The sequence below is a fragment of the Podarcis bocagei genome (assembly GCF_964188305.1).
Source record: "Podarcis bocagei genome assembly, chromosome: 17".
NCBI lineage: Eukaryota > Metazoa > Chordata > Lepidosauria > Squamata > Lacertidae > Podarcis > Podarcis bocagei.
This window is the reverse complement of record NC_138143.1, coordinates 36,182,247-36,194,343: the sequence shown is the minus strand read 5'-3', so window position 1 is coordinate 36,194,343 and position 12,097 is coordinate 36,182,247. Positions and strand designations below refer to the sequence as shown.

At 40.2% G+C, this 12,097-nt stretch overlaps 1 protein-coding gene across 1 annotated transcript in view; it reads right to left on the bottom strand.

The window, feature by feature from the left end:
- ELP1 (elongator acetyltransferase complex subunit 1) overlaps positions 1-12,097 on the bottom strand; it is a 58,164-nt gene that overhangs the window by 14,714 nt on the left and 31,353 nt on the right. Inside the window, exons 26-28 of the mRNA XM_081176167.1 lie at positions 10,410-10,533; positions 3,314-3,411; positions 1,681-1,882 (exon numbers count right to left, since the gene is read on the bottom strand). Of these exons, the coding sequence (XP_081032293.1) occupies positions 1,681-1,882; positions 3,314-3,411; positions 10,410-10,533 (424 nt within the window). The remainder of the gene's footprint in view (positions 1-1,680; positions 1,883-3,313; positions 3,412-10,409; positions 10,534-12,097) is intronic.

Sequence of the window (12,097 nt, the reverse complement as noted above, 5' to 3'; positions counted from 1 at the left end):
CTGGCCACTCTCCAGGCACCCGGCTTGAATCTCAGGTTGACCTCCCTGTCTGCATTTCCCGGCAGGATACAGGCAAGGTCGCGATCGGCGATCCTCCTCAGCGTGAGAAGAACACACCACTCTTCCCTGCCCCCCCGTGGGCAGGGGAAAGATAGACAGAAACGTATTTACATGCCTTTATTTCTGTCTTTGCAGCGTTACAGAAAACACGACTGCTCTCTTCAAACTCCAGCAGCCGAGAGAGAAACTCCTCCTGTACTTCCTGTACAGCTCATTTTACACTCTGAGCTAATTCCGGTGCTTCGCACTGTGAATAGACTGTCCCTCTGTTTCCCATGGAACAGTCCCAATATTCCCATTTATGTTTTGCTTCCAAGCTAGCAGCTCGCTGCCGCATTGCTTCTATATCGTAACAGCGCCCAACTCTCCCTTAAGAGAAAGTAGAAAACGAACCAGGAGATCCCATACTTTGTAGAGGGAAGGAGGCCATACAGGCCTGAGGCCCCCATCTCTTCCCAACTAGAAGCTCGGGCAGAATGCATAATCTGAACAGGCCTTGAGCGTACAAGAGACACAGGCAGGGGGCCATGTTATGGATCTCACCTGCAGCCGGGATGTAGGGTTGCCATATTTTGAAGAGCAAAAAGGAGGACGCTATGACAACTCTCATTTTAAATACCCCGACTATATGTAGGCTATAGGAGCTGTGATATTTTGCTGAGGGGGGGGGCAGGTGAAGAGAAGAGGAAAGCAAGTCTTCATACACACACACTAAAATTTCACAAAAATTAAAAATAAAATCATTGCATTAAAAACACACACATAAGCTAATACATTTTTTAAAAAATCTTGCTAATATATTAACTTGCATATATTGCTTCTGTAAATATGCAATAAACATTTCCCATTCTTTTTTATATTTGTTGTCATCTTGATTTCTAAGTTTCCCAGTTAATTTAGCCGTTTCCGCGTACTCCATTAACTTAGTTTGCCAATCTTCCTTAGTGGGAAAGCAAGACTTCAACCACCTATGTCTCATCCAGAAAAGTACAGTGATACCTTGGTTCTCAAACACCTTGATACTCAAACAGCTTGGAACCAAAACACTGCAAATCCAGAAGTAAGTTTGCGAATGTTTTTCGGAAGCCAAATGTGCTCCGTTTTGAGTGTTAAGCTTCTGTTTTGAGTGCCACATTTCTGTTTTGAGTGGTCTGTTTTTGCTATTTATTTTGCTATTTTTGCTATTTATTTTTGTTTTTGCGGCTCTTTTTGTTTTGTTTTTGTGACTGTGTGGAACCCAGTTCAGCTCCTGAATTGATTGATTGTGTGGCTGCAGTACATTGTTTATTGCCTTCATTTTATGGATCAATGATCTCAATAGATAGAAAAATTCATGTTAAATTGCTGTTTTAGGAATAGATTAATCCATTTTGTGTTACTTTCTATGGGAAAGCCTGCCTTGGTTTTGGAACGCTTTGGTATTGGAACGGACTTCCGGAACGGATTAAGTTGGAGAACCAAGGTGCCACTGTATAGCCAGAGACATTTTGGCAAATTGAAAAAATCCACCCGGACAGAGATTTAACCGCTGAAAAGGAGGAACGTGTCCTGTAAAAAGAGGACAGGTGGCAACCCTGGAGCAGTGCAAACGAGAGGTTGCATGCATTTCGGAATGCTCACCTGCCATGCTCCTCGCCAGGTTGGCCAGCTTGTCTTCGGTGTAGCAAAGCTCGCCGGCTGCCGTCAAGGCCAGCTGCCAGTTACCGCTGATCAAAAAGGCACCCAGCGCTCTCTCGAATGCACCACAGCGGAAGAAGATCAGCCCCGCTTGCTCAGGGAGATGCTTCTGGATCAAGTGTTCTCCATAAGCATAGCTAACAGTCTGCAAGGCAGAGACGTAAAGAAATTGGGAGTTGGAGGAGGGATGGCTACTTTGCACTGGCGGTTCCCTCACGGAAAGCTTTTAACGTTTGATGTTTTGTTATGCTTTTTACGTTTCCAAGAACAATTCCAAGTGTTGGTGCTGACCTTTAAAGCCCTAAATGGCTCTGGCCCTGCATACCTGAAGGAGCGTCTCCACCCCCATCATTCAGCCGGACACTGAGGTCCAGCTCTGAGGACCTTCTGGCAGGTCCCTCACTGCGAGATGTGAGGTTACAGGGAACCAGGCAGAGGGCCTTCTCGGTGGTGGCGCCCGCCCTGTGGAACGCCCTTCCATCAGATGTCAAGGAAAGAAACAACTATCTGACTTTAAGAAGACATCTGAAGCCAGCCCTGTTTAGGGAAGTTTTTAATGTTTTATCGCTTTATTATTATTAATAATATTAATATTCTGCTGGGAGTTGCCCAGAGTAGCTGGGGAAACCCAGCCAGATGGGCGGGGTATAAATAATAAATTATTATTAATAATTCTTCTTCTTCTTCACTGACTGGACAAAACAGGTGAAATATCATAGTATGGCCCACACATTCGCTATTGTTTGGTTCCCTCTCATCTCCTATGTTTCCAAATCTTTACCATAACTCTCCTAGCTCCAGTCACCCATGTCTCCTTCTGGGAAGACTCAACAAGACGGACTAAGAGACCTTATGTTCTCAATGATTTCATTTCTACCTGCTAAATCTATCATGTGATACTTCTTTAGGATTTGTAATGAAACATGACGCTTACAGTACTCCATTTTGTTGTTTCCTGATTGTTTGTTTTTTTGTACATGTTCTTTAAGCCAATGAAACAGAATTACAAAACACACACACACACACACAGACTCTTGACTAAATGTTGAACCTTGTGCATAACAGGCTATGATGGTGTGCGCAACTGTTATTTTATTTCTTGATTTAGAAATAAAACTTTATAAAAACATGAAGGAGAAGCCACTGAATTAACTGATATACAGGAAGAGATGGTCACCCTTCAGGAAAAAGGGACTTGGCTTTTAAATTGATGAAGTGGTTTGGAGTAAGTTATCGGCCAACGTCTAGCCTGTAACCTGCCTTTTATCACTGCAGTACAGCAGCCTGTTCTCACAAGTAATAAAGTAGTACAGTGGTACCTCGGGTTACATACGCTTCAGGTTACATACGCTTCAGGTTATAGACTCCACAACCCAGAAATAGTACCTCGGGTTAAGAACTTTGCTTCAGGATGAGAACAGAAATTGTGCTCCTGCGGCGCGGCGGCAGCGGGAGGCCCCATTAGCTAAAGTGGTGCTTCAGGTTAAGAACAGTTTCAGGTTAAGAACGGACCTCCAGAACGAGGTACTGCTGTAATAAGAAAAAGGTACAACAATGGGGAAAGTATTTCACACACCTTGTACTCCTGGGTGTCTGGCAAGTATAGCTTCAGGGCTTCATTAAATAAGTTCTGATCCACCACCAAGTTCAGGAACTCTGAAAAATGCTCTGGCCCTGAGGGGAAAGCAAAATACACTTTCTTGGGAAGAAAGCAAGCAATGGGTTTCACATAACTGCACAAGCCAATCTGGGCTGACTAGAGTGGGGTTTGGCTAGGCAAGTCCTAGCGTGAAAGCAAAACTTTTGAGCTACCTGAGGACAAACATAAAAATCTTAGCTGGGGGCGGGGGGGGGCAAGTTATAGCCCCAGTTATCCCAAAAGAAAAAAATTAAAATATAACGTATTTTTCACTCCATAAGATGCACTCCCCTCCCTAAAAAGTAAGGGGAAATGTGTGTGTGTCTTTCTCGGATGCGGCTCCAATCGGGTGGAACGATCTGTCACAAGAGACTAAGGCCCTGCAGGATTTGACATCTTTCCGCAGGGCCTGCAAGACAGAGCTCTTCCACCAGGCCTTTGGTCAAGGCGCAGCCTGACACCCTCCTTTGGCAATCTGCACAGAATTTTTGCTTAATGGTTGCCATCAATTTGATTTTAATTAATTTTTATAATGAAATGTTTTTGGAATGTTGCATTATTTTATTGTTGTTAGCCGCCCTGAGCCCGGCTTTGGCTGGGGAGGGCGGGATATAAATAAAATTTATTATTATTATTATTATTATTATTATTATTATTATTATTATTATTGAGCGAATGCAGGCGGGAGGCAGGCGGGAAAAGCACCCAAGAGCCGCACACACGCTCCGCGCACTCTTTAAAGGGAACGTGGCTCTTGCGGACTTTTCCCCGAGGAGGGAGAAGGGCAGCCCGTCACTGATGGGCTGTCCTTCTCCCACCTTGTCAGTCCCTTCTCCGCGAGCTCTTTAAGCCAGCAAGAGCTCCGCACACACGCTCCACGCGGCTCGTGAAAGGGAGCGCTGAGCAGATGGGGTGCATATAGGCTCTGTTCAGCGCTCCCTTTAAAGAATATTTTCTTTTTTTTTTTTTTTTTTTGCATTTTAAAAAATTTTATTAATCTTTCCATATATATACATTAAATCCGTGTTTCATACATCTCATTCTTTTGGACTTCCTTCAACGTCCTTGACATTCATTCGTATTTATCTCTTTATAACGCATTCCAATCTTTCGTACTGCCATTAGTACCATTTTTCAGACATTGTTTTCCATAAGCAATACTTCTTAGTGTTTTACAGTGCCTCTTTAAATCCTACTAGCGTTGTGTTTACTAAACATTTGTTCTCCAGATAATCCGCAAATTTTCCCCAGTCATCTATAAATTTTTGATCCTTCATATATCTAATTTTCCCTGTTAATTTATCTAACTCCGCATATTCCGTCAATTTTAATCTCCACTCTGTTAACGTTGGGCTTTCTTCCTGCTTCCACTTCTGCGCCACCACGATTCTAGCTGCTGTTACCGCATATTGGAAGATTTTATAATCCTTTCTTTTAATATCTTTTCCGACCATACCTAATAGAAAAGCTTCGGGTTTCTTTACAAATGTGTAGCTTAATATCTTTTTGATTTCATTATAGACTTCGCCCCAGAAGCTTTTAACCTTCCCACATTCCCACCATTGGTGATAGAACGTCCCTTCTTTTTGTCTACATTTCCAACATTTGTTATCTGTTTTATACATCTTGGCTAGTTTAACGGGTGTCATATACCACCTATATAACATTTTTAACATATTCTCCCTTAGCAGTACACATGCTGTAAATTTTATATTCACTCTCCACAATTTTTCCCAATTCTCCAATTGAATATCATAGCCGAGGTCCTTTGCCCACTGAGTCATCACTTTTTTGACTTTCTCATCTTTCATGTTCCATTCTAACAGTATTTTATACATACTTGACAGATTTTTCCGATCACTGTTTATTATCTCTCTCTGAAATTTCGATGTCTTTTCATCGTAGCCCCTCTCTTTCACTTCTTTTTTAAATATCTCATTTATCTGATAGTAGCTCAGCCAATCGTATGTATATCTTTTTACCTGGTCGTATGGTTTAATTTTCCACTTCCCTCCTTCCTTCAATACCAATTCTTCGTACCTACCCCATTTTTTCCCCATATTGACTTTCTTTACACTTATTAACTCCACTGGTGATAACCAGTGTGGGGTTTTTGGTTCTAGTATGTTCTTATATCTATTCCAAACTTCTATCAAAGGTCCCTTAAAGATATGGCTGCAAAATCCCTTATGTACTTTTATCTTATCTCTCCACAAATAGGCATGCCATCCAAATTTGTTCTTATACCCTTCTAAATCCAATAACTCTGTATCCTCCAACTTTATCCACTCTTTAATCCAGCAAAGGCATGCCGCTTCGTAGTACGTTCTCATGTCTGGCAGGGCGAAGCCCCCTCTTTCAGTGGTATCTGTTAATATCTTAAACTTAATTCTGGGCTTCTTTCCTTCCCAGACAAATCTAGAAATCACCCTTTGCCATTCTTTAAAGTTTTTTGTGCCCTTTATTATCGGGATTGTTTGGAATAGAAAAAGCATTTTGGGGAGTACCATCATTTTGACCATGGACACTCTGCCCCAGAGTGATAATTTCATCCTTGCCCAAATCTCCAGCTTTTTCTTAATTTCATTCCACACTGGGATATAATTATTTTGGTATAGGTCAATATTTTTATTGGTAAGCCAGAGTCCTAAATATTTAACTTTTTTAACTACTTCAATTCCTGTTTGTTCCTGTAGTGATTCTATCTTGTCTTGGTCTAAGTTTTTAACGATCATCTTTGTCTTATTCTTATTTAGTTTGAATCCAGCTAACTTCCCAAATTCCTCCATCTCCTCCAAAATTCCCTTTAAGCTGTTTATAGGATCTTCTACCGTTAATACCACGTCATCAGCATATGCTTTAACTTTATATTCGTTTGAGCCTAATGATATTCCCTTAATTTGTTTGTTTTGCCTTATTGCGTTTAGCAGAACCTCCAACACCACTATAAAGAGCAGCGGAGAGAGCGGGCAGCCCTGTCTTGTCCCTTTAGATATTTTTATATCTTCTGTTATGGCATTATTTATTATCAGCTTCGCTTTCTGTTCGGTGTATATTGCTTTTATCCCATTCCAAAATTCTTGACCCACTTCCATAATTTCTAAATTTCTCAGCATGAAGTCCCAGGTGACGTTATCGAAGGCTTTCTCCGCGTCAATAAAAATCAGACTAGCTGGCTTATCAATTCTGTCCGATAAATATTCTATTATATTAATTATGCCTCTTGTATTGTTTTTTATTTGCCTTCCCGGTAGAAAACCCGCTTGGTCCTCATGCATTATCTTCACTAATATTTTCTTGAACCTTTTTGCCAAAATTCCCGCAAAAATCTTATAATCTGTATTTAATAAGGAAATGGGTCTATAGTTTTTCACTTGGGTTGGGTCAGTATCTTGTTTTGGAATTATTGTGATAAATGCCTCCTTCCAGGTGCTTGGGATCTCTTTTTCCTTTAGGGTCTTATTCATCACCTCAACTAACGGAACCGTCAATATATCTTTCATTTCTTTATAGTAGCTCGCAGTAAACCCATCTGGGCCCGGAGCTTTACCTCTTTTCAGTTCCTTTATCACTTCCTCTACTTCCTCTCTGGAAATGGGGGCATTTAACATTTCTCTTTGCTCTATCGAAATCTTCCTTACCATTTTCTCTTTTAAATATCTCTCTATTTTCCTATTGTTGTTTCTATCCTTATTCTTGTATAATTGCTCGTAAAACTCCGTAAATCCTCTTCTAATCCCTTTTGGTTCAGTTATCTCTTCTCCGTTTATTTGTATTTTGTTTATTGTGTTTTGTTCCTTTCTCTTTTTGACTTGCCACGCAAGCCATTTTCCTGGCTTATTAGCAAATTCAAATTTCTCTGTCTTAATCTTTTGATGTTCCACTCAACCTCCTTATTTATCAACATTGCAAATTGGGTTTGGAGGGATTTTATTTCCTGCAATATCCTTTCATTATTTGGTTTTTTAATTAGTTTTTGTTCACAATCCATAATCTGTCTCAAAATCTCCTTAGTTCTTTTTTCTTTATTTTTCCTTTTCCATGCATTTTGTTGGATGAGCAGGCCCCTCATGACGGCCTTACTCGCATCCCATACCACGTTTATTTTAACCCCTTTGTCTTGGTTATCTATGAAGTACTCCAATAATTTCGTCCGAATCTTTTCCACAAATTTTTGATCATCCCATAAGTTATCATTTAATCTCCATCTGAAAGTTCGTCCTTCAACCCCCTTCATCTCCATTATTATGGGGTTGTGGTCGGAGATAATTTTGGCCTGTATTTCAATTTTTGTAGTTCTTACTGTTAGTTCATTTGATATCCAAATTTGGTCTAATCTTGACAGTGATTCATTCGGTCCTGAGTGAAATGTAAATTGTTTCTCCATGGGGTGTCTCAATCTCCATATATCTACCAAGTTATAGTTCTTCACCATTTCAAAAAATGTCTTAGGTAGTTTCCCTCCTTCTGTCTTAGTTTTCCTTAATCTATCTATTTCTGTTGAGACCACCCCGTTCATATCTCCCATTATTATGATTTTTTGGTCCATGTAGTCAAATAATCTCTCTTCCAATGATCTGAAAAATTCTGTTTTATTGCCATTTGGTGCATAGACTCCCACTATTATCATCATTTCCCCTTGCCATTTAATGCGGACTGCGATCATTCTCCCTTCCTCATCCTTAAATAGCTGGTGTGTTTCAATGTTGTTTTTAATATATAATACTACTCCTCTTTTTTTCTTTTTATCGGAGGAGATAAACTCATTTCCTAACCTCTTATTAATAAGGATTTTCTTATGTTTACTGGCCACGTGGGTTTCTTGAAGGCATATGATATCTAAATTTTTCTTTTTTAGAATGCGTTCAATTCCATTGCGTTTTTTCTTATCATTCATTCCATTAACATTCCAATTCCATAGTTTTAAAGACATATTATTTTAGGTGCTACTCTGAGTTAGTTGTTACTCTGTAACCTTTCTGTTTCCTCTCCTTCTTCCTCCTCTTCTTCTTCTTCTAGTTCTCCTCTACTTTGTTCTTCCTCTTCACCTAACTCTAAATCCTCCCTCAATCTAGATCTACCTTCTGCACCCTTCTCCTCTTCCTCTCCCACTTGGAGCTCTTTATATCTTCTTGTGAATTTTCCTATTTCTTCGGGACTAGTCAATCTTCTTTTAACACCTTTATAAAAGAAAGAGACCCCTTCCGGAAATTCCCATCGGAAGTCAATTCTATTCTTTTTAAGTAGTTGAACTAGTGGTTTATACGATTCCCTCCGTTTAAGCAACCTTATGGGGATGTCTTTAAATAAAATAATATAATGCCCATCGATGTATAATCTTTTTTCCCTGTTTCTTTGCAAAACCAAATTTCTCATCTCTCTGTCTTTAAATGTAACTAAACAGTCCCCTGGATATTTCCTGGCTTTATTTGTTTTAATTTTCATTCTATACGCATTTATGATTGTTCTAGCCACATCTTCCTCTTCCACTTCCATCCACTGTGCTATTGCCTTCACTAATCTTTCTTTTATATTCTCGTTTTGTACTTCTGGAATTTGTCTCAATCTTAAGTTAATCTCCCTCTGTTTTAGATCGTTCATTGCGATGGAGTCTTTAATTTCTTCCTGTATTTTGTTTAACTCTACTATCTCATTTCTCAATCTTTCCTCCTCTCGCTTCATCTCTTTCATTTCCTGCTTTGTCTTTTTTAGTCCCTCGTCCACTCTTTTTGAAACCTCTTTAATCTGTCCTTTTAGCTCGCTTACTGTCTCTTCAATCTTTTTGTCCATTTTTCCGATTTTGTTGTCCACCTGTTCCAATTTTGTTTCCAAATTTTTTTCGCTTTGTTTTATTTCTGCGAACATCCTCAGTATTTCTGTCCTAAATTCTGTTTCTTGTTTTGAAGCTCTCCTATCAGTTGGGGTACCTCCCTCTGCCCCTTTCTTCTGCGTATGTGACATTGTCCTTAAACCTTGGGAATTCCTTTTATGCCGAAAAAAAAAGAAAAAAGAAAAAATGTAAATGTATTCCTTATAGTTAAACTATTCAGCTTTCAAATAGCCCCCAAGAGGTCTTAGTCCCTCGGGATAGTATAAACCTTCTTAAATTTAACCACTTGAAATAGTCCCTTGAAGTCACAGAGTCTGTTTCCCCCACAGAAAAAAAAGAAAAAATAAATAAATAAATAAAAACTATCCCTCCCCTCCAGAGATTTTAAAGAGGTTAGTTAGGTCCACCAACCAGATTCTAATTACACTCTTCCCGCCTCAATTCAGACCCTTCCACCCACTCTTTAACAACCACTTTAACAACCACTTTAACAACCACTTAGCCTGTGAGAGTCTGAATCTCCAGTTAATCTTTTCCAGAGTTTAGGTGCAATGCTTAATTTAGTCCAGCAGGGGGAGTCAGTTCTTAAGCAGAGTTCTTAAGTGTAAAGAGAGTTAGTCAATTAGTCTTTCCTGTTTGTGGATTCACGCTGTTCACACTGTTCTTCCCCCGTTCCTGCCTCTTCCCGTGGCCCAAATATTAAGTCCAAAAAAAAAAGATAGAGAGAGCATAACCAACATAGCAGATAAAGAAAGCTCCCAAACAGCAATACAATAGCAAACGTGATTCCGAATGTCCAAAGAGTAGTCTTCCCTACCCCCGGAGTTTTCTTATAAACCACTTGGCGTAATGTCTCACAGGAATATTTTCTTTCTTGCATTCCCCCTCTAAAAACTAGGTGCATCTTATGGAGCGAAAAATACGGTAGATACGTAGCCTCAGATCCAAGGTCCATTATCCCAGCATTCAGTCTCTTGAGGGTGGACAGGAAGGAAAAAATCCTGAAAATGTTGGCTGCATTCAGATAATCAGTTTATTAAGCCACTGTTGTTGGGTAAAGGTAGGAGAAACTTTGCTGCTCCCTTTACCAAGATTAGCAAAATGGGGGAGTCTCTAATCAGCTACAGTTACCGGAAAAGATAAGATGCGGCAAAAGGGATCTTATCTTCACCCCCCAAGAGACCAGACAGCCAGAGTACCTACCACATTTGCTGAGATGTTGAAGAGCCTTTGAATACCTCTTCAAATATTTATCTATAGAGTATCTCTGGTAATTGTTTTCCATTTTCTTAAGTTTGTTTAAGAATGGGAGATATTCCTTAGGATCCTGCCAAAAAAAGAGGGTATTAAAAAATGATTATTTTTGAAAGGCTTGAGCTGCAGTTGCCTAGTTGTCAAAGGAACGGCATCTCCCCCCAAATGCAGTCTAGATCTGAGCAGGAATTATTTGCCTTGTTGTTGTGTCAAAGGACACATTCTATTTTGAGAAATTTTGTGTTCTTGTTGTAAACTCATTCACTTTTTCTAATGAATATTGTTTTCTCCTTATTTTTTTCTTCCTTCCCTTCTTTTTTTGGGGGTTTGGGGCTCTCACTTTTCTCGGCCTCTTTTGTCCCCACTGTCATTTTACAGTGGTACCTCGGGTTAAGTACTTCATACGTTCCGGAGGTCCGTTCTTAACCTGAAACTGTTCTTAACCTGAAGCACCACTTTAGCTAATGGGGCCTCTTGCTGCCGCCGCACCGCCGGAGCACGATTTCTGTTCTTATCCTGAAGCAAAGTTCTTAACCTGAAGCACTATTTCTGGGTTAGCGGAGTCTGTAACCTGAAGCGTATGTAACCCGAGGTACCACTGAATTCAATTCCTTGAAAAGACGCAGGTGGTTTTGTTCATGTCATGACTCAACTTCTGACAAAGCAACGTCATGAACACTCTCCAAAGACACCCCACTTGGGTCACTACAGACCAGCCTTAGATGTTGCCGGACTCTAGTTCCCAGCAGCCCCTGCCAGCATGCCCAATTGTTGGGGATGATGGGAGCTGCAGTCCAACAATATCTGGAGGGCACCAGGCTGGGGAGAGATTGCCACAGACAATTTAATCAGCAGTGTGGGAAAATGAGGCAAAAGATAATGAAGGCAAAGAAGAACTAGCGCTAAGAAACAGGTGTGATCTGTAGGAACTGAAAATTGGCTTCCAGGTGGAGAAATCAAAACTAGAGACTGAACTGTTAGAACCCAATGCCAAGAATGTCAAAAATGTATAACTTGTTGCTGAAATGGAATACACAAGATGAAACAGTTAAATCAGCTATGATTAAGTGGGCACAGGACATTGGTCATAACATCATGTTTGCTGACTGGGAACAGTTGTGGACCACCGGTTTGAAATTTACGGCATGTAATGCCTTAAAGGAAAATATTATGAAAATGATCTATAGGTGGTACATGACCCCAGTCAAGCTAGCAAAAATCTACCATTTGCCTGACAATAAGTGTTGGAAATGTAAAGAAACTGAAGGTACTTTTTATCACCTTTGGTGGACGTGCCCGAAGATTAAGGCTTTCTGGGAAATGATATATAATGAAATGAAAAAGGTACTTAAATGTACTTTCCCTAAGAAACCAGAGGCCTTTCTCTTGGGCATTGTCGGCCAATTGGTGCCAAAGAAAGACAGAACTTTTTTTATGTACGCTACCACAGCAGCAAGAGTACTCATCGCAAAGCATTGGAAGACTCAAGATCTACCCACCCTGGAAGAATGGCAGATGAAGGTGATAGACTGTATGGGACTGGCGGAAATGACCGGCAGAATCCGTGACCAGGGGAAAGAGACGGCGGATGAAGATTGGAAGAAATTCAAAATTTATCTTAAGAAACATTGTAAAAT